Here is a 21,633-nt window from a genome sequence, read left to right on the forward strand (position 1 = left end):
CAAAAGGAACCGATGTGAATTTGCAGAGTCACTTGGCTTCCTTAGTACAAGCACTGAAGATCTGGGCCATGCTTTCACTCCGTATACATGGACTTCTGGCTGAAGGATTCTGGGACCACCTTGTAAATTATCAGAAGCCTTGAGAGGCTGTGGTTCAAATCGGCAGTCAAGCTTACCCAGAAGCTAGGAAGCCATCTGTCAACCTAATCTATTTCACAGAATTGTTATAACAAGACAATGGGTGAGGAAATAATCAATCTAACCATTTACTATTTTTCTAGATTGTTATACTTAAAAAAAAAAAACTCCCAGTGATTAATAACCATTTAGCTGACATGAACTTGGAGGAATTAGAATAGAACGAACATGGAACAAATGAATAAGGTTAGTAATGGAGGCCATTTTACTTTGCTTGCCATCACCAATCTCCTGGTATAACCTGCAGAGGCTGAGACAGAATGGAAACGCATAGGACAATCTAGACTGCAACTTCTTAGAAACCCTGTTTTAGAGCAGGTCCTCAAATTACACAGTGATAGTCCAAAAACTCAGCGAGATTCTAACAGGAACCTGAAAGACATTCTGGAATTCCTTGCAGGAGGCAATGTTTCTACACAAGCGCACAGAGATGCCTTAGCAGATAAGAAGATTTAGAAAGCAGAAGGTGGGAAGACCACCTCCATATGTTAACTGAATCAGGATCAAGGTTAAAAAAAACCCGGGTGTCATGGCTCCCTTAGATTGCTCCTCCTCCATACAGCAGGAGTGGAAACAGACTGAAAAGTCTGAGGCCAGTTCGCAGCAGCATCACTTTCCATCTGACCCATCCTACAGTCCTCTGAAGCAGGAACGTAGCCACCGGGAACACTAGGAAGCTAAGAAATAACAAATGGCCGGGGAGGCTGCCATGGGAATGACAGTCTACTCAGGAGTAGGCTATTGCTCCAGAATAAGCCAGTCACCCAAACCAACCTGAGCAGCACCAACCACGCTTGTGCGGAAAGCAAGAGCTACCAGGACAGATGCCTTGGCTCAGCTATTTCAGGTGTTGGGACGACCCCTGAGATGCCTTGCCTGGGACTGCTCTGGAACCAGGGCACTGCTTTGTCCACCTGGACAGTCTGACCTCCACCAGACCTGTGACCAGGCCTTCTTCTTGGCTCACTGAGCCTTTCTGCAGCTACCAGGACTGGCCATGACAAAGCCTCTGCTGCTCTTACCTGTGTTCTGCTGGAGTGCTGGGAGCTCAAGGATGTCCTGCTTGATTTTTTCAGGTGTAATCAGTTTCTCTTTCTGCATTTTCTTTTTTTCAGCAGCTGCTTTCCGGGCTTCCAGCTGCCTCTGCCTGCAAGACTTTGCTGGTTCGGGAAGCTTTCTCACCTCTCTGGGGAAGGAGGTAAGCACCTGGATGGCCCCACTGCCCACCTTTGCAGCCTGGTTCTCCTCGCTGCCAAACTCATCTGTGGTGGACATTTTGTACAAGGGAAGAACATGCAGTTGCTCATCCTCAGGGATTTTCCCAGGGGTACGATTGTCTTCTTTAGTCAAGGTGCACACCTGGAAAAGGAGGCCAGCCAGTCACCAAAGAAAAATGTCCCAACACGTTACGCAAAAACAACCCAGCAGCCTTTCCAAGCCTCTACTTTTCATGAACCAGGCATCAGCTCTTGCTCGTCCTATCCAGTCAGCAGAGCGGAAACCATTTTGGCTGGAGGAGCACAGAAGGTGCAGCTGTTCGCGAGAGGCGTCCAGCTGGACAGGGCTGATCTTAAAAGCTCCTCTGCGTAGTCAAAAGAATGCCTCGGAGCCGGAGGCTTCCAGTAGGAACATGGTGGCTTAGACACCGCTCTGCAACAGGGAGAGATGACACCACAGCTGGGTTGGTGGCTGGCAGCAAGCGCTGCCCACCCAACGTGCTCCGGATAAAGGAGGAAGCGAGGAAACGGATGTTCCTTGAAAGCCAGTCGCGGAGACGGAAGCCTCTGCGAATGGCTCTTGAGTCGAGTGGCTGGGGGGGGCATCTCTGAATGGACACTTGAGCTGACCAATTCTCATTTCTTAAACACTTTGGCTTGTAATTATTTTTCAGCTCAAGAGAGACTTTCCTTCACAACAAATAAGTAAATCTCTTGGGGCTTATCCTTATTTTTGGGACTATATTTTTAAATAAAGAAATAGAGATTTAAATTAAGCTGATTAATTCGCAAAAACCTGGAGGAAAAGTGGAATTTAAAAGAGACTTAAAATTCACTTATAGCGAAACAGGAAGATTTGCAGCAACATGGGAAAGTTTATGTTGTGTTCAATTCTGCCTGCTGATTGGTGGGGCTTTAGAAACAGAAGCTAGACTGTAACTTGATTCCCTTTGAAGCTGAGCACACGCGCCTGCGATGTCAGCTTGGAAGGCACCAGCGGGCGCAAACCGCAGTTGATTTTCGCTTGCAATTAACTACATCTGGCAATACATTTTGCTTGTCTAAATGGAAAGAAGAAAGAAGAAGAAATGGCTAAAAGAGGTCCCTCGGAGCAGCCGCTAAAAGCTAAAATAACTCCTTTAAGTCTACTCAAGTCAATGTTTGATGAACTAGGAGCTAGATTCATGTCCCTTGAAAAAAGGAGGTAGGAAAGAGTGGGTAAGATGGAAAAAAGGTGGAGACTGACCCGGGCGTGGAATTGGAGCTCAAAAAAATGTTGGGTTACAAAGGTGATATGAATAAAGAAGTTGTGGGTTTAAATATGGACTTGAGGTGGCCAAAGGATGATATGGAAAAAGGTGTTAGAATGGAATCACAGGTAGAACTAGATGAGGTCAAAATGTTTAAAGGGGACATACAAATAATGAAGAGTGATCTGGAAAGCTGTTTTACTTCGAATTTGCAAACGGAATGTATTGCATCAGTGAGGCCATTCCTAGGAAGAGTTGAAGAGAAAATATTGGAGAAGCTTCTGGGAGAAACCAAGATGATGGGGAACCAACTGGCAGGACCTTATAAGAAAGGACTAAAATTTAAGCTTTTTAAAAGTAAACAGAAAGTTTATAAAGTGATATGGTTAACATATATGTTGAGGCCCTTGGTAATTATTAATGGGATTTGTCTTTATGGCCAGGACTGAATGACAATGTTTTAAGGATTCTGGTATAAAGTTCACTAAGGTTAGGATATATTTGTTATTAAATTTATGGAATTTTTGTTCTTATATATGACAACAGTAAGGTTTTTAAGTGTATAAAAGTGGAAGGATATGATATTATTTACAATTTTTAAGCAAGGTTTTTAAATGCATAGAGGTAGAAAGAAAAGATATCATCTATAGTGAAATAATGGTTTCTGAGGTTGATGGAGTTGGCTGAGATGGCAAAACTGGTAGTTTTGATTTGAGATAAGATATTGGGTAATTTTAGTGTTAATTGGATTTTTGGAGGGGGGACTTTTTGTGGGATATGCAAAAATGAAATTATGTTGTATAGGTTTGATGATTAGAAATAATATGGGATAACAGAAATAATGGAAGTTATGTAGTAAATTTAGAGCAAGATTTTGACTTATTATTACTTATATCTGCTGTGGGGTGGGTCAGAAGTAAATTCTTTGTTGTTTTTTCTTTTCTTTTCTGCACTTTTGCTTTTTATTATTTTTTCTTTTTAAATTTTTTTTCTTTTTTTCTTATTTTTTATTCTTAATATTAGTTTTGGTTCATTTTTATTGTTCTTTTAAAAAAAATCAGTTATTATAAAAAAAAAAAGAATGGCTCACAGCCACATCCTATACTGTTTTCAAACATGGAAAAAATTGCATCAGTTGCTTCTCATATTCCAGAGCCTGGCTTTGTGCGCATGCATGCACCCACACACCTCAAGGCCATTAATGCACATCAGACGTGTCCTACTGTGGGAAATCAGAACTGCTGAAGGTACTCATCCTTCAAGCAAACTTCTACAAAGGAATTGCTAGGAAGAAATGGGAAAACTTGTTCTCTCCTGCCAGTGATCCGGGCTCCCTGTACTTAGCACTGTTGGAATCCTACTGCTACTGCCAATGGAAAAAACTACATTCTGGTCCAAGTGATTTCCTTGTCATCTGCCCACCCTCCTAGTGATTCAGATCAAGAGCGTACTGTCTTGTGGGGAAAGGAAAAGTAGCAAAGTGCATGAAGGAAGGAAGAAAGGAAGGAAGGAACAATACTTCTTTCCCCTTCTTGCCTGAGACAACACAGCTTCTTTCCTGTAGCTATGAGGTCTGAGAAATCAGCAGTTCCCAGAAAGAGGAGGATGAACCCCAGCTTCTTTCCTCCCAACTTCTCCTGGTGGACCACTTGGTCAACATGATTCTTCCCTCCAACAAGCTGAGTGGGGATGGGGGGGGATGGACGACTGACCAGGATTCTTGTGGGGGTCACACCAAGGTGGCTGAGAACCACATACTGCCTACCCAGAGCCCACCTTTTTCACATCCTGGCCAAAGAGGCAAGCAATAATCCCATTCAAAATGAAAATGCTAATTGTGGCTGTTCAGTGACTACCTTCTTCTTGCTTGAAACCAGCAAAACTGGCATGACGAGAGCAACAGGCGAGCAGAATTTTACTGCAGTCACTGAAGCTAAAGAGAAGGAAATATCTTCTCTGACCACAGCATAGGTATGACCCCCCCCCAGCTGCTTTCAAAACTTTTATAACTGCAGATCTAATCTAAATAATTTTATTTTCAGATGGAGACAGAGGGAAGGATCTGCAGCTGGGTAGGAAAAACCAGCTGCACAAGTTCAGGACTGGGGAGACCTGGCTTGGTGGCAATGCTGGTGAGAATATACTCCACAGTCACCCTCTGAATATAAGCAAGCTACGTGATACAGCAGCTAAAAAGTTCTAACAAACTTTTGGGCTGCACTGACAGAAGCATTTCATCCAAATCACAAGTACAGTAATAGTTCCACTGTACTCAGTTCTGATTAGATCACCCTTGGGAATCTTGAACACCAACTTTAAAAGGGTGCTGGAGAGGCTGAAGGAAGTACAGATGAGAGTCCCAGGATGGTATGTGATCTGGAAAACAAGCCCTATGAGGAAGAAATGAAATACTTTGGCACGCCCAGCTCACCCAAGAGAAGATGGACAGATGTAATAGAGGTCCATCCATCTCTAAAGGGCTGTTGCAGGCAGGAGAAGGAAGGACCTACATTCTGTTGAAACCAGAACAAGGAGCAACAGATTGAAGTTAAAGGGGATATCGGGGAGAATTTCCCAACCAAAAGAACAGTTGAGCAGTGGAACAGTCTGCCTAAAACAGGGGTAGCCTTCTCACTGGAGAGTTTCAGACAGGGACCAGATGGCCCACCTGTTGTTCCTTAACAGAGCAGAGGGACAAACCAGATGACCTGCCAAGGTCTCCTCGAATTCATTAAAGTTTCTATGACTTTTGCAAGTTCTGCTATGAGTTGATCTACTCTACACCTTTCTGGAAAGATTAATGGCTCCTATCATATCAACGTGCATATTATGAACTTTGAGCATAGTAATCTTATTAGTCTTTTGTAGCAAGAACAACTAAAAATGTAGTGGCACTTTAATAAATGTAATCTGTAGCCTCAGTGCCCTCAGCTGCATGGATATCAGCTCTCACAGTTTCCAAGCCAGCACGGCCACTGGGAGTTCTGGCAGATGCCACAATCCTCTTTGTTATATTTTGAAAGAAAATACATTTTCCCCCGCCAAAAAGCAATAAATAGTATAGTATAGTATTATAATATCATATCATATCATATATTACAGTGGTACCTCAGGTCACGAACGCTTCTGTTCATGAACAATTCGGTTCGCGACCAGCACCATTCGCAAAATTTTGCTTCCATTCACGAACTCCACATCGGGTGACGAACAGGATCCGCGGCCATTTTCCCTCCCGTGACACGTCGTCGTGGCTTCCCGTAGGGAGGGGGACTCTCCCTCCAAGCAATAACCGCCTCCCCACCCACCTTCCTGTCCTCCACGCCAGAAGTCGCCTCGAGCAAGGTTAGCGTTCTCTCTCTTCGTATTGCACTGTACTGTACTTTGTGTCATATTTTTGTGGTTTTAAAAAAAATACATATGGTTCAGAACGGATTAACCGTATTTACATTGAACCTTATGGGAAAATTTGATTTGGGTCACGACCAATTCGGGTTGCGACCAGAGTCACGGAACGAATTAAGTTTGTGACCCAAAGTACCACTGTAATATTAGAATACATTGTAAAATGCATTGTTCAAATGCAGATGTTTGTGCTTATTTTTCTAAATGACAGATTAATGACCCAAGATAGCTTGGACTTTGATGTGCACGTGTGCAAAGTGACCATTGGCAACTTCCAGGGAAGAAACGGAGAACTGAAAACAGCTCCACTAAAAGCAGAGCCGACGCCTGCAGCAGAATGAAGAGCTGCTGAGCAGACCGGCTCTTTGTAATTCCTCTCCGGACAAGGAGAGGACGTGAGATTGCCCACAGGTGCTCCAGACAGCTGCTCCTCGTGAGGAGACTGCAAGACAGCAGTCTCTGGCAGGTTTAGAGCTCTGGGAGATGAGTGAATAGCCATCTTGCTCAACCCACGGTCAAGTCACCAGGTTTGCATTCTTCCTTTTTTAATCACTTTCAGAGATTGCCTGTTAACTGCTCTTCAGCTATTAGGAACCATCAAATTGACATGTTTTACAGCACTGGGTGAGTTTCCTTCAATGCTTAGCAAAAGAAGTTTTAAATACAAGTTTAAGGACTTAATTTTTTTTCTGGAACAAACATCAAAAGACTGCTTAAAACTTTGATTTTAGAAAGTTATAAACAAACTAAGGATCCAAATAAATTTGAAATAAGATTTTGGAATTAATTATAAGAATCTTTCCTGTAGGAAATTACTTTGTTTTAAATTCTTTAAAAAAACACATGATAGGACAGGACTTTGAAGGCTGGACACTAGAGGGAACTAGAAGGAACTCAAGATTAGAATTAAAGGAGAAGAACACTTATATTTGACTTACTAATACAGAACGGAGCAAAATATTTTAACATTCAACATACTGAGGGATATTTTTGAACAGTGGACTCAGAAGTTAATTTTAAGAGTGTCTGCCTCTATAGATAGACTGTGTTTAAAAGATGTTATGGAAGAGGAACAAGTTTTACCAGACAAGACTGAGATCTACAGTACTGTGCAAAAGTTTTAGGCAAGTGTGAAAAAATGCTGTAAAGTAAGAATGCTTTCAAAAATATATATTGTATTTGTTTATGTTTATCACTTTACAAAATACAAAGTGAGCAAACAAAAGAAATCCAAATAAATCAATATTTGGTGTGACCACCCTTTGCCTTCAAAACAGCATCAATTCTTCTAGGTACGCTTGCACACAGTTTTTGAAGGAACTTGGAAGGTAGGTTGTTCCAAACATCTTGGAGAACTAACTACAGATCTCCTGTGGATGTAGGCTGCCTTAAATCCTTCTGTCTCTTCATGTAATCCCAGACAGACTCGATGATGTTGAGATCAGGGCTCTGTGGGGGCCAAACCATCACTTCCAGGACTCCTTGTTCTTCTTTACGCTGAAGATAGTTCTTAATGACATTGGCTGTATGTTTGGGATCATTTTCCTGCTGCAGAAAAAATTTGGGGCCAATCACACGCCTCCCTGATGGTATGGCATGATGGATATGTATCTGCCTGTATTTCTCAGCATTGAGGACTCCATTGATCCTGACCAAATCTCCAACTCCACTAGCAGAAATGCACCCCCAAACTTGCAAGGAACCTCCACCATGCTTCACTGTTGCCTGCAGACACTCATTATTGTACCACTCTCCAGCCCTTCGGTGAACAAACTACCTCCTGCTACAGCCAAATATTTCAGATTTTGACTCACCAGTCCAGAGCACCTGCTGCCATTTTTCTGTACCCCAGTTCCTATGTTTTTGTGCACAGTTGAGTCACTTAGCCTTGTTTCCACATCAAAGGTATGGCTTTTTGGGCACAATTCTTCCATGAAGACCACTTCTGGCCAGACTTCTCTGGACAGTAGATGGGTGTACCTGGGTCCCACTGGCTTCCACCAGTTCTGTGCTGGTAGCACTGCTGGACATCTTCTGATGTCAAAGGGAAGTAAGCATGACATGTCTTCCATCTGCTGCATTAAGTTTCCTTGGCCGACCACTGCGTCTGTGGTCCTCAACCTTGCCCGTTTCTTTGTGCTTCTTCAAAAGAGCTTGAACAGCACATCTTGAAACCCCAGTCTGCTTTGAAATTTTTGCCTGGGAAGACCTTGCTGATGCAGTATAACTACCTTGTGTCTTGTTGCTGTGCTCAGTCCTGCCATGGTGCATGACCTGTGACATGAAACTGTCCTCCACAACCTCACCTTAGTAGCAGAGTTTGGCTGTTCCTCACCCAGTTTTAAGCCTCCTACACAGCTGTTTCTGTTTCAGTTAATGACTGTGTTTCAACCTACATATGAAGTTGATGATCATTAGCACCTGCTTGGTATAATTGGTTAATCATACACCTGACTCTAATCCTACAAGATCCCTTTGTGCAAGTGTACAAGTGTAAGAATTGATGCTGGTTTGAAGCCAAAGGGTAGTCACACCAAATATTGATTTTAGATTTTTCTTCTGTTTGTTCACTTTGCATTTTGTAAACTGATAAACATAAACAATTACAATATATATATTTGAAAGCATTCTTACTTTACAGCATTTTTTCACACCTGCCTAAAACATTTTCACAGTACTGTATTTAAAAATGACAGGCTACAAGAATGATATGGAAAAAGATGCCACACTGGACATTCAAAAGAAATGGCTGATGTCTCAAAAAATTAATAGGGATATACAAATAAGAAACCAAGAGAGTGATCTGGATAATCTTCCTATATTGGATTTATAAAAGAGACTTGTTAAAGCTTTGAAGAATTTTGTGAAAAGGGACAAGAAAAAATGAAAAGAAATCAAGTTTTAGGACATTATTTGAAAGGACTAAAGATCAAGATCGTTAGAAGCAAAAGGAAGGAATATAAAGTTGGTTTATTTGATCAAGGTTAAAATAGATATGCTGTAATCTCTGGTAACCCTTAATGGACTTTTGCTGATCAGGACTGAAATGATGAGTCTTTAAGGATTTGTTTATAGATAAGAGATGGGACATGGGAAGAGAACATCTGTTGTATTTTAAGAGAAGGTGATAAGTTACTAAATTGTTTATACTTGTTGTAATGAAGATGGGAAGTCACTTCTTTGTATATTTCTTTTCTTTTTCTTTACTATATTCTTATTTTTTTCTTTCTTTTCTATGTTTTTTCTTTTCTGCATCTTCTATTTTTTCTTTTTTTAGTTTGTATTAGTTTTTTATCATTGTAGTTGTAATTTTTAATAAAATTACTATAAAAAAAAACCAAAAGTGACCATTGGCTATATTTAGCATTGCCCCAGTTCAGCTTCCTGCCAGAAACCACAAGGCAATGGCAACTGATCTTGGCGCAGCTGCAAACTTCTTTATCTTCCACCAACAGAAGGATTCCTTTAGCCCAGCACTACCACCATTTGAAATTAATTCAGGCTATATCTGCACTATTAACATATCTGGTTTAATGTCATGGCACTTCCCAAAAGTCCCAGAGAATCTTCCTTCTACTAATTACCACGTGCACATTCTATGCACATGCTTCACTGGTGAGGACACTTGCTAGGAAAGTTGGACATAGTGGTGTAAAGCCACCCTTAATTTCTTATAGATATTCTGACTAGGTGGACTGAACTTGGTGGCTTTGCAAAGGGAAAAAAAGGATTTTTTTACTGGAAAATAACAGCAAAGAGTAATTACGGCAGATATGTCCACAGACTAGAATCCATTTCATCAAATACTTCAAAGGTCTGAACTGTAATGAGCATCTGATGATGCAAACTGAAGTCCGTGAATGCTTCTACTATACTTAGTTTTTCAATTTTTAAGATGCTGCAAGATCCCTCACTATTTTGCAGACAGAATTGAAGATAAATGAAAACCGCCCCTTACCACTGTGCACCCATTGTAAAGGTTGTGCTGGTCCTTGTGTGCATGAGCGCAGAAATCCATGCATGCTGTCACTCCAGAAAAAGGCCGCCCCTCTTTCAGCCCAAGCCGGCAATCTATTGCTATATCCTCATTTGCAACCTAATCAAAAGGGAAAGAAAAGCAGTTTGTGTTATAGCAGCATGCTTGACATTATGGCCTTAATGTGGAAAAAGCAACATTAAGGAGGCCAAGATAAAGTGACTGTCTTTGGCTACCCATTCCCTCAGTCGATTGCCCCCAATCCTGTAAGAGGATGCAGCTTTGGGCTAAACTCCATGTAATCTGGAAGACCTGTGATCAGATCCCTTGATAACTCCAAGATTTTATTTCAAAATGGCCTTAACTGAGCACAGGAAGACCTTCCTCCTATCATCTGACAAAGGGAAGACACGAGGAAGGGCAGCTTAGAGACATGGACTGGGTCACACCTATCGCAATGGCATTCACCATTCCCAAACACAAAGTGCATCATGGCTAAGCACAATACAAACACAACCCATGGGGGCAAGTGGGTCAAGGCCAACCCTGCTTTTATTCTCTTTTCAAGCAAGCCAGAGCTCACTGACAGCCGGAATACTTTCTGAGCGGCTGGACCCATGCAGGACTGATTTGCGAGAAAGATCTCTCTCTCAGCTTGCTCCAGATTAACTTTCTTACAAGGGGACAACAAACTGCTAAACAGGAAGAGATCCGGAGGCCAAACTGAAGCTCTCCCATGTTTTTTATGCAGAGATGTACTGCATCCCCCAAAGGCCAAATGCAGGAGAGTTTTGCCCCACTGTAGCAAAAGTGAATAGCAACCAATCTTCCATGTGAGAAAGACAGCTCTTGACATGTAGAGCCTTCAAGAATTTCAACTACTGGATTCCATATTTTGCCTGTTACAGATCTGATAGGTAGGGTTTATTAGGAACCCAACTAAATCATGGAAAAGTTATCTAGGCACCTGATTTTGATAGGCCTGGGGTGCCAGCCTCCTATAAAGTGGTGCAACCTCTGTAGCTAAGTCCTGGAAGCTTCTTCTGAGCACTTCCTCCTGGAAAAAGAGAAGGTCAAGGTTAGCTCATTAGTCTGACCATTGGTCTCCCTGGCAAGCCTGGTTCTGTCAGTGGCAACTCCTAGAGACACTTCCTCTTTCTGCTCCAAGATCCTTTCGGAATAAGCCTGCTGCAGAAACTGAACTGGAGCCGTTTCCCTGCAAAGCAACTGCTTTCCCTCAGAGCAATGCCCTTCCTTTCTTCAGGCAGAGCAAATGAACACAAACACGATCACATCTTCCCAACCCATGGCTTGAGGTACATGCTGTACAGCTATGAGCTACGCACACAGCTGTTTTACTCCCGCCAGGATTCCCATGAATTTGGAAGTCAAAACAACTGAGTAAGATTAAGGTTCACAGGCTCCCCTCTTTTCCTTCTCTGAAGTTACTAGCCCCTTTCTCAGGCGCTTGAGAAGGAAGAAATATAGCCAATCCCTCATTGTCCCCCAGTATTAGGTAACATGCTGTTTGCCCCATCTTCTTTCCAAGGGCACTTTTTATCGGGAGGAAAATTTGGTTTTCAAAGCAGTTCGCTCTGGGAGCGACCTTTGCCCAAACACCACCGCAGGATGGATGGGCTCAGAACACAGTCTTTGTAAAATACATTCCACAGCCCCAAATGGCATTAGATAATGTTGTCTCTTTTTGCCTGAAAAGATAAGATCTCCTCCGTGACTAAGGCTGAAGCCTTGGGAGAAAACCTGATGAACATAGTGGTTCTTCCTTCCAAGTACTATATTTGGACTAAGCAGCAAATGTCATATTTTTGTAGGATTATTCATTCTCTTGAAAGCAAGACACCAGTCTATGATATTTCAGGCTGCCTACCTAGAGAGAAAAGCTCCTCCTCAAAACCATCATCCTTCACTGTTACTCTTCCATCTCTTAAACTGGGAGATTCCGATAAATCCTTCTAGAACAAGAATGAGTAGGACACTAACCTCCTTGGGATTATCTCCCTGAAGTCTGAATTTCCTGGGTGTTTTGCTCCGTGCATATTTGCACCCATTGAAATACATGCTCCAAGAGCAACCAAAGGAGAAGGAAGCACCACAGGTGTTGGGATCCTTGCCTTGACATGCACAGGTTCGGCTGCAATGAATCCAAAGGGAGTGGTGAGGCACAGGCTATCCAGTCTGTGGCAAGGAATCCTAGGATGCCCTACCCAGAGTCAACCCCACCCCAGTTAGACGACCAGATGGCCCAGTCAGCACATGACCAGAACAGCATCATCAGCACCTTCAGCTGTAAGACATGCTTACTTCCTAAGCAAATGGCAGCTGGCTGTATCACAACTGACACAATATAGATAGCACTCATAATAAAGCTTCCGATCCTATCGATCACGAAATCCTTATGGGCTGGCTTCAGGGGCTGGGAATGAGTGGCACTGCGTCACGCGAGTTTTCTTCCTCCAGGGATGGTGGCGGTTGACGTGAGGGAAAGGTCTTGTCCACAGTCCTTTCTTTGTGGGGTGCTGCAGGGTTCAACATTCTCCCCGCTCCTGTTTAACATCTACATACAGCTGCTGGGCGAGGTCATCCAACACCACGGGGTGAGATACCATAAATAGGACAATGATACCCAGCTTTGTATCTCCAGCCATGGAGGTTGTCTCGGTGTCCACAGGCTGTGAGGGTTTGGATGGGGCAAAACTGAACCTTAGCAAGGCTGAGTGGCTTTGAACGTTAAGGCCCCCTAGTTCCAGGAATTCTCCATACAGGTAGTCCTTGCTTAACAACCATTCATTCAGCAACCGTTCAAAGGTATGACAGCGCTGAATGAGTGGTAGTTATGACTTGTCCTTGAAGTTTCGCTGTTGCAGTGCCCCCGTGGTCATGTGATCAACATTCGGGCGCTTGGCAACCAGCCCACATTTATGACCGCAGCATGCACTTCAACTCCTCCCATCCACCTATCTCCCCTATATCTCTGCCCTCTTGGCTGTCCTGCACTCCACCGCCACTGCCTACCTCTGCCACCCCCCACTGGCCCCAGCTGACCTTCGCCATCTTCTTCCTCCTGCTGTTGGCCTGGGATCCGGGTGCTGGGTGAGGGCGTGACCACGGGATGCGTGCTCCAAGTGGAACCTTGTCGCTAAATGGAGCTCACCAGGCCTGGCCAGGGAGAAGGCAGTGGGACGGAGCCAGCAGAGGTCTTGCATGGTGCCAACAGCCACCACTTTCACCCGGGGGCCACTGCCCACATCGCCCCCCTGCCTCCTCCACCAGCTCTGTCCTGGGGCGTGCCCCCGCCCAGCACCTGGATCCCAGGCCAGCAGCAGGAGGAAGAAGACGGCGAAGATCAGCGGGGGGCAGCAGGGGTAGAGATGGGGGGAGATAGGCAGGTGTGGGAGTTGGTGGAGGCGAGCACAGCAGGGCATCAGAGCCTCATCTGCCAAAGGGAGCTTGCTGGGCTTGGCTGGGGAGGAAGGAACAGGACGGAGCGAGCAAGAGACGCCCTCACTTAACCACACACCTGGGACTGCTGGAACTGCGACTGCTAAGCGGCAGTCGCCTGTTGTTTCGCCTAATGACCGCTTTGCTTAGCAACGGAAATTCCAGTCCCGGTTAGGGTTGTTAAGCGAGGGTACCTGGGTAGGGTTGCACAGCCCCAAACAGAACCGGTGCACAATTTGGGGGACTTCCTTGATTTATGTCTCCTACAAGGAACAGCTGGTGGCTGTGACCAGGAGAGCCTTTGCACAGCTTTGCATTATGCACCAACTGCACCTGTTCTGGGACTGGGAGGCTCTGCTCATGGTCACACGTCTTAGTTACCTCCCAGATGGACTACTGCAATGCGCTCTACATGGGCTGCCCTTGAAGAACATCCAGAAGCTGCAGTTAGTAGAAAGTGCAGCAGCGCAAAGAGTTATGGGCACCTCACGATCTCCATACGTACACCTCTGCCCCGCCTGCCAATGTGCTTCTGGGTTCAATTCAAGGTGATGATACTGTGGTTACCTATAAAGCTGTCCATGGCATGGGGCCAGGTTATTTGTGAGACCACCTCTCCCCGATACTGTCTACCCATCCCATCATATCCAGGAGGGGAGAGGCATGTTATAGGTCCTGTCCATCAAAGATGCCACCTGGTGGGACCCAGGAAGAAATCAGAGATCAGGTTGGCCCCAACCCCGTTGGCCTTTCACAGGACCATAAGACATGACTGTGTTACCAGGCTTGGGGGTCAGAGTGTCTGTTGGAGCCTGTGAATTAGTTTTCTTGAATATTTTGTACTAATGATTGGGGGGGGGTTGTTGTTGCTTATCTCTCATCTGGCAACTGTCTATTTATTTTGTATGTTTTGTTGTTCTTTTGCTGGTTTTTTTATTGCTGTCAGTCGCCCAGTCACTTGTTTCCGATGCACGCCCGTATAAATTGAATAAATAAATAAAGTGGCGGAAGTTTATTAGTGAGGTTGTATCTGTGGATCGTTTTAGTTTAATTAAAGAAGAATTACAGAATGCCAGTAGTCCCTGCAGTCACTGATATAATGCAGTTTAACAAGAATGCTTTACTGCCTTCTTTAAAAAAATAAAATTATAACAGTGGAAACTTTCTAGCATATCCTGACTAGCCTTCTTGGGTGCTCTGTATAATCTACGTGTCCGAGCTCAGCTTAGGGCTGATCCGCACGACCTGGTTGCCCTGTGCAGGTTCAGGCCACTAACGGCAGGGATGTACAACGCCATCCTCTCTTTGTCCCCCTCAGCCCCCCAAGAGGGGACCATCCTCTCTTGCTACAGATCGACAACGGTGTCTCCTGGCTTGTGCTGGCTCAGGTGGAACAGACTGGCTCCCCTGCCGTCCCTCATTTCATTGTAGGCCGACCCCTCCACTCCACAGAAGCTGGCTTCTGTGTACTGTGGCAGGAACGCCTATCTTCAGAGGCCAGCCATTGGGCCGCTGGATGGGTGAAAGGCTGAAGCTTTTCTTTTTTAAAACGGGTTAATTTCCAGCCAGTGTCCACAGAGGAGTCAAGCAGCTTAAGGTTGCAGTGCAGAAAAGTCCTTAGTCAAGGTTGGAGTTGATTTGAAATAAAAATAGATTACAATTAAACTCTTTATTATTTTTAAAGCTTTATGTTTACTTAGTAGTATCTTTCTATGTATCGTCTGGGTTTTATTATTACTTATTGTTCTGTCTGAAATCCATGTTCTAAACCAGCATATGAGGCTGTACTTCACCCTTGAGTGGGTTTACACTTACACAGAGTCCTCAGTCATCTTCTTTTAAGAAAAGAGTCAGGCAGAGACAGAGTAGGAAAAATAAAGGAATAAGGAAACAGAAGGAATTCAATGGTAAAAAATTAGAATGTCTGATCTTATCAGATGGGATTAAAAGGAGGTCTCCACTCTAAAACGGCTTAAAGCTCCAAGGCAGCTGCCTCACTCTAGGCTGGTTACCGCCTCCCCAATGCAAGCCCCCATTTCCCATGAAGCAAAGATAACAATGCATCTAAACTCTAATAGATTTATCGTGACAGAAGCAGAAGGTTCTCTTCTAGTGAATGTCTCTGTGCTGCAGGGCCATTTGCAACAGACATAACGTGGAAGCCGAAAGCAAACCATTTTGCTTCCCAGTTCAAAGCATACTTCAGGAAAGCGAGAACCACACCAACACAAAGCAGGGCTGCTAACACATCTGACCAACAACGGGAGCCAGGGGAGAGCCTTCCCTTCGCGTTCCTCTCCAGCTTTCAGGGAAGGGTCAGAGGAACTTACTCATCGTTCAGCCCACATCGCCGGGTGGTAGGGTTTCCAAATTTTGTGAGTGTGTCAGTGAGCTCCTGGTAGAGGGTGTCCCCCAGGGACCGAGGGATCCCCTCCCAAGCCAAAATCAAGATGATGATGACAGCATTCTGGCAGTGATGGCCAGCACGGTGTCTCACCAGACACAGCAGCTTCTCCTCCACATTGTGCCTCCTGATGACCTGGAAGGCAAGCAACGATGTTGGTTGGTTAGAGAAAGGGATCCCCTTCTGTTCCTTTTGCAGCCAGGATTGGCTCCCTGGGCAAGGCAACCTTGGCAAGACTCAGCCTCAACTGGACAAAGCCATGCCATGACAAAAGCTGGTTTCCATAAGCCGTGGACTCCTGCAGGAAGCCCGAGCCTGTCTGGATGGGACCCTGCTCCCTAACTGGAGGCCAAGCTGGCTGGGCGGACAAGACTCATGCCAGAGGACTTGAAGGTAAGAACCTCTCCCACAGCTGCGCTCTTGCAAAAGGTAAATCAGAGATAGCCTATCTCTAAGCACGGCAGCTCTATGAGCCATCACAGCTGAAAAGACCCCCCACTCCTCCTCCACCAACACTTTCCCTTCTATTTATCTGCAGGGCTTAGAGGTCACTCCAATCAAAACTGACCAGCTTACACACTCTACTTACATAAACGTGGCTAAAAAGACAGAGCCTAATACACAAACAACAACATTCCTCTCAACTCTCTACGGTATGTTAAATTTCCCCCACTGACCCATTTTGCGATGGGGCAGCCGCGAGAACTCTTTCCTTCCTTCCCGGTATAGATCACCTTTTCAATTCGGATGGCTTTCCCCGTCTCACCATACCTGGTGGGAAAAGGCACAGCATTAGCACAACAGGCTCTGATGGGGCTACACGAGCAAGAGTCCATCTGGCCCTGTTGATTCCTCCTCTCTTTCAAAATTTATTTTAAAAAGAAAAGAAAGAAAAGAAACAGAAACAGAAATCACAAAACACAAACATTGCATGGAAAAGTCTGCAGAATATGAAATAAATTTGGGAGAAAGTAGAAACCGCTCCACTGGAAGAAGCCTTTTACCCTAATATATCAACTTGAATTTTAAAAAATATAAAGATGGTTTCACAAAACTTTCACTCATTAAAGTTGATGATGATGATCAATAGCCAGATGTAAGAGTTTTGAAAGTATTACTATTCGACTATTATTAGAAGCAAGTTTTAGATTAGCAGAGTTTTTTACAGTAAAATATAAAAGGAGGCTCTGATTAAGACTCAAGCCTGAGCGAGGCAGCAGGCGGAGATGAAACAAACACCAGCCTTCTTTGTTATGTATTAAGTGATTCGGACGTGGATGCACTATTCCCATAGATTAAACTGCCATTTGTGCAACGAAGGCATTTAGTGGGATTTCCCATACAAGCCCAAAGTACCCTGGCCACAGTTACCACCCATAAAGCCAGCTCAGTGCATTTTGCAGGTCACTGCTGATTTCTTTGTGCTGCCATCGGTGGGCAGGGACCAGGAGCAGCTTTTTGGTGGCCAGAAGCTCCCCGTAACACGCTTAGAGAGTCTGAGCGGCCACGATGCAAAGCGGGCAGGTCACGTTATTCCCACGTCCTTTTCCTTTTTGAAGACGGAGAGCCAAGTCTCTGACAGCACCTTACAGAGCATGGCACTGCGGAATCCCAGCAGCGTGCCCAGGGAGGGCCCTGGCTGCTGAAAGGGGGAGCAGAGCTTTGCTGGAAGGGGTGCCAACTATAAGCTCTTACACAAACGAATATCTGACTGTTTCCTGAACTCCTGGCAGGAGAGCCGCTCTTGTCCAGCCGTGGAACTGGCCTGATCAGCAATGAACCAGTGGGAGGGGGGAGGGGGGAATGGCAAAACCACATCAAGGCAATGTAAGCTCCGCCTCTTTTACACAGGCATTGCGATGCCACACGTACTTGCAAAAAGGGCAGAGCGTACACTGCAATGGCACAACACTGCTTTCATCATTTTGACAGAAGTGCTGGATCTTGTGGAAGCCTCTGCTTTGCGTTACTCTTCTCCTAGTCCTGGCTGGGTTTTGGTATTCACACAACCTGATGAACCCCCTTGCTTTGACCCACTTACTTCTATTCATTATGGCAAGCAGAAAAAAGGATTCGGAGGATTGGGTAACAGGACTACCTTCAATCTCTGGGAGAGGAGCAAAGAAGGAATAGGTGCCTGTCCCGGCAGGTGACCATCTCAGAAGGATCCTCTTCCAGTGGGAGCAGCACCAGTAACCTGAAGGCTCTCGCCTGCATCTGAAGCAGCGCCCTTGATCTTGAGACTCAAGGGTGATTCAGAGAGACTGCGTTTCGGAATGACTCAGAGCACTCAGGAGCCTGTGAGTCAGCTGCAGGGGTATAAGCCCATCCGTTTCCATATCTGCTCGCCCCTGCATTCTCTTTGCAGTACAAGCCTCGATGTCTCCTGGGCAAGACTCTTTGGTGGATCCATACCGTAGTACATAGGTTGGACTGAGATCAGGTTAACCAGGCAGAAAGGGAGGGCGCTATTTGCAGCCCCCGTACAGGACCCTGCCTTAGAAGGCTGTCTGACAGCAACTTGTACCTGGCTCGTCCAAACGAAGAACACTGGGCTTCTTTGCACAGGACAGAGTGCCCAGGCAGGCACTTTACGCAGGGGAAGGCACACGGATTTTCACCAAGTGGCCTGGGCATCAGATGATGCAAGGAGCTGAGCACAATGCCAGGATCTGGTCAACTTGATGTCAACATCATACAGAATTTTGGAACACATTATTATTAAACAGTTTATGAGCACTTAGAAAAGAATGCATTACTTGGCAGGAGCCACCATGCGTTTATTAAGAATATATCGTACCCAACCAGTTTAGTCGACGTGGGAAATGCAGCGACATGCTGTACCTTGATTTCAGCAGAGCACAAAGTCCTAGTACAGAGGATACCAAAAGGTGGGCTGGACTATGCTACCATTAGATGGACACAGAGCTGGTGGACGGACACAGTGCACAACGAATGAACATCAGTGGCTCCACATAAAGTTGGGGAAGTGCTGAATGATGCACTGCAGGGCCATCTTTATAACTGACTTGAAAGAGGGATTAGAAAATATTTCAAACCATCAGATTTGCAGATGACAGAGAAACGGAGGAGAGTGGTAAGATTCAGGGGGATCTTGACAAGCTGGAACAATGGGCAGGATCCAGCAAGATAAATTTCATCAGGGACAAATGCAAAATCCTACAGTGGAGTGGAGAAAACAACTAGAACCGTTGACCCAGATGTCCTCAAATAGAGGCTGGACAGGCATCTGTCCAGGAGGCTTGAAACTGGATTCCTACCTTGAGCAGAGGGCTGGACTGAACAGATGGCCTAACTGGCCCTTCCAACTCTAAGGTTCTATTATTTGATTTTGTTTATATTCAAATTTTTATTAGATTTATATTCCATACAGTCCTTGGTTAAAGACCACTCATTCAGCCACTGTTCGAAGTTACAATGGTGCTGAACAAGCGGTCCTCGATGTTCTGGCTGTCCCAGCAGCCCTGCAGTCACATGATCACCATTCGTGACCTTCCCTGCCAGCTCCCCACAAGCAAAGTCAATCAGGAAGTTTGCAAGTCACTCTAGTAAGTCGCTCACACTCTCGCAGCTTTTTTCTGCGAGGAGCCCAGCTACAGAATACGAGATCACGGGGATCTTGTACTCGGTAGTGCACGCTCGTGTGCTTGCATCACCCCCCCGCCTGCAGCAGCCACCTGTGCAACCTTCCCCCCCACCAGCCCTGGCCCTGCTGCACTCGCGCCTTGGCAGCCACCTGCGCACCCTCATGCGCCTGGCAGCAGCCACCCCGGTCCTGCTGCACTCCTGCTGCGCCTCAGTGGCCCCTCACACCCCCTCACATCCCCAGCAGCAGCCACCCCGTCCCGCTGTGCTTGCACTGCACCTCGACAGCCACCTGCACACCTGGCAGCAGCCACCTGCACACCCTCGCACCCTCGTGCGCCTGGCAGCAGCCACTTACCTGCCCACCAGCCTGCTTGCCAGACACCTGGGACTTGCGACTTCCTGCCAGCTTCCCCATTGACTTTGACTGTTGGAAGCTGGCAGGAAGTTGTGAGGAGGTCCTCACTTAACAACCCACAATCCTCGCTTAATGACAGCAACAGGGAGTGCCAGGAGTGCTGTTGCTAAGCGATGCAGTCACATGATGTCATGCTTCATGACTGCATCGCTTAGCGCCAGAAATCCCAGTCCCAGTTACTACTGTAACACAAGGACTACCTGTATGCCAGCCCTGGATCCAGCAGAAACCATTTCTTTTCCACTGTGCAGTTAGAGCAGAACTGTTTAAGGAAGGAAAAAGTCCTCAGAAAGGGGGGCCCAGAAACATTCTTCTCCCTCACTTTCACTCTCCTTGGGTTTCTCAGGGATTTGGATAACTCTGTTCACTTGAAATAGGAGCAGGTGGAGACAAACTCAGTTTCTTTCCTCCATGAGGTGGGTGATCTCCACCCCTCGGTCACCTTTTATCAGGCCCTTACCTTCCTTGTAAATCCGTTCGCAAGCAAGCAGTCTCAAGCGCAAGATCCGTCCCGTCTGAAAGCAGCCTGCTACGTGGGGCGGCAGTCAGAAGAAAGAGGGAGAAGAACGCCCGTGGGAAGCCCTCAGCGAAAATAAATTAAAGCCTATCCCTGCTTTAAACAAAGGGGGTTTGCCACTGACTTAGCTGGAAAATGGGCTGGCTTCACCCAAGACCTCACGTGGAAGATTAATATACCAACAGGGATGTTTTCTTTTCAAATTCTTCATGATCTGCAGGTGACTTACCGTTCCTCCATAAGTTCCCTGATGGATGCCACAGTTGGTCCAGACCCCAGGTGAGTGTAATATGGCCCCTCATCTTTTTCAACTATTTGTTCTGTTGAAAAAGCAAAAGCGGGCAATTAGTTGATTTGCCTTCTACGGCCAAGGAATGGAGATCGTTGATTGAAGACAGGTCACACAAGGGACTCCTCCAACACTGAACAAACAGCTGAAGCAAACTTCAATAGATGCCCTTTACAAGCTGAAGGCAGGCACTTTTCCAAAGCAATGAAAGGAGACTCTCCACTTTGCCCATTTTTTGGGGTTTGGTAGACAAGGGATGTTTCAAAGCTAGTAAAGAAGTAAACACAGGTAGTCCTCGACTTATGACCATTCGTTCAGCGACTGTTTGAAGTTACAAACGTACTGAAAAAAATGACTCACAACTGGTGCCCGAAGCTACGGCCACTGCAGCACCCCCATGGTCACATGATCAAAATTTGAGCACTTGGCAGCCCACCTGCACTTACGACCACAGGGGCGCTTCAACTTCCCCACCCATCTATCTCCCCACCATGTATGCCTTTTTGCCCCCTGTGGCAAAAAAATGGTCTTTTGCTTCATGCTGCAGGGGGAAAAAAGCCCAGCCCTGCCCAGGAGCTTTTGCAAGGGGGCATTTTAGTGCACTGTGGTTCTGGGGCTGCTTTTGGCTTTTTTTTTTTTTTGCAACTGAAGCCCAGCCCAGCCCAGCAGCCAGGCTGGGCAGGCCTCGTCAGCAGCAGGAGCAAGAAGACGGCGAAGGTCAGCTGGAGCGGCGGAGAGCAGGGGCCTCGGAGTGCAGGGTGATGAGAGCAACTGCGGCCAGGGTGGCTGCGGCTTCCTGGGGCATGGCAAGCAGCCCCAGAGCCGCACGTTTCTGGGGCTGCTTGCCACCCTGAAAGGCAAGGTGCAGGGCAGCCAGAAGGGCAGTGATGGGGGGAG

General features: G+C 45.8%; 1 protein-coding gene across 8 annotated transcripts in view; it reads right to left on the minus strand.

The window, feature by feature from the left end:
- Positions 1-21,633, minus strand: part of TET3 (tet methylcytosine dioxygenase 3) — a 79,569-nt gene that overhangs the window by 8,385 nt on the left and 49,551 nt on the right. For all 8 annotated transcript variants that reach the window (XM_088152054.1, XM_088152055.1, XM_088152048.1 and 5 more), the window contains 7 exons: positions 20,677-20,767; positions 16,584-16,677; positions 15,833-16,041; positions 12,045-12,195; positions 11,011-11,100; positions 10,026-10,163; positions 1,221-1,557 (listed from right to left, as the gene is read on the minus strand). In XM_088152054.1, coding sequence (XP_088008180.1) covers positions 1,221-1,557; positions 10,026-10,163; positions 11,011-11,100; positions 12,045-12,195; positions 15,833-16,041; positions 16,584-16,677; positions 20,677-20,767 — 1,110 coding nt within the window. The remainder of the gene's footprint in view (positions 1-1,220; positions 1,558-10,025; positions 10,164-11,010; positions 11,101-12,044; positions 12,196-15,832; positions 16,042-16,583; positions 16,678-20,676; positions 20,768-21,633) is intronic.

This window comes from Python bivittatus, unplaced genomic scaffold, assembly GCF_059951505.1.
Source record: "Python bivittatus isolate LINGU-HERP-01145 unplaced genomic scaffold, Pbiv_v1 ctg000680_np1212, whole genome shotgun sequence".
In the NCBI taxonomy this organism is placed as follows: domain Eukaryota; kingdom Metazoa; phylum Chordata; class Lepidosauria; order Squamata; family Pythonidae; genus Python; species Python bivittatus.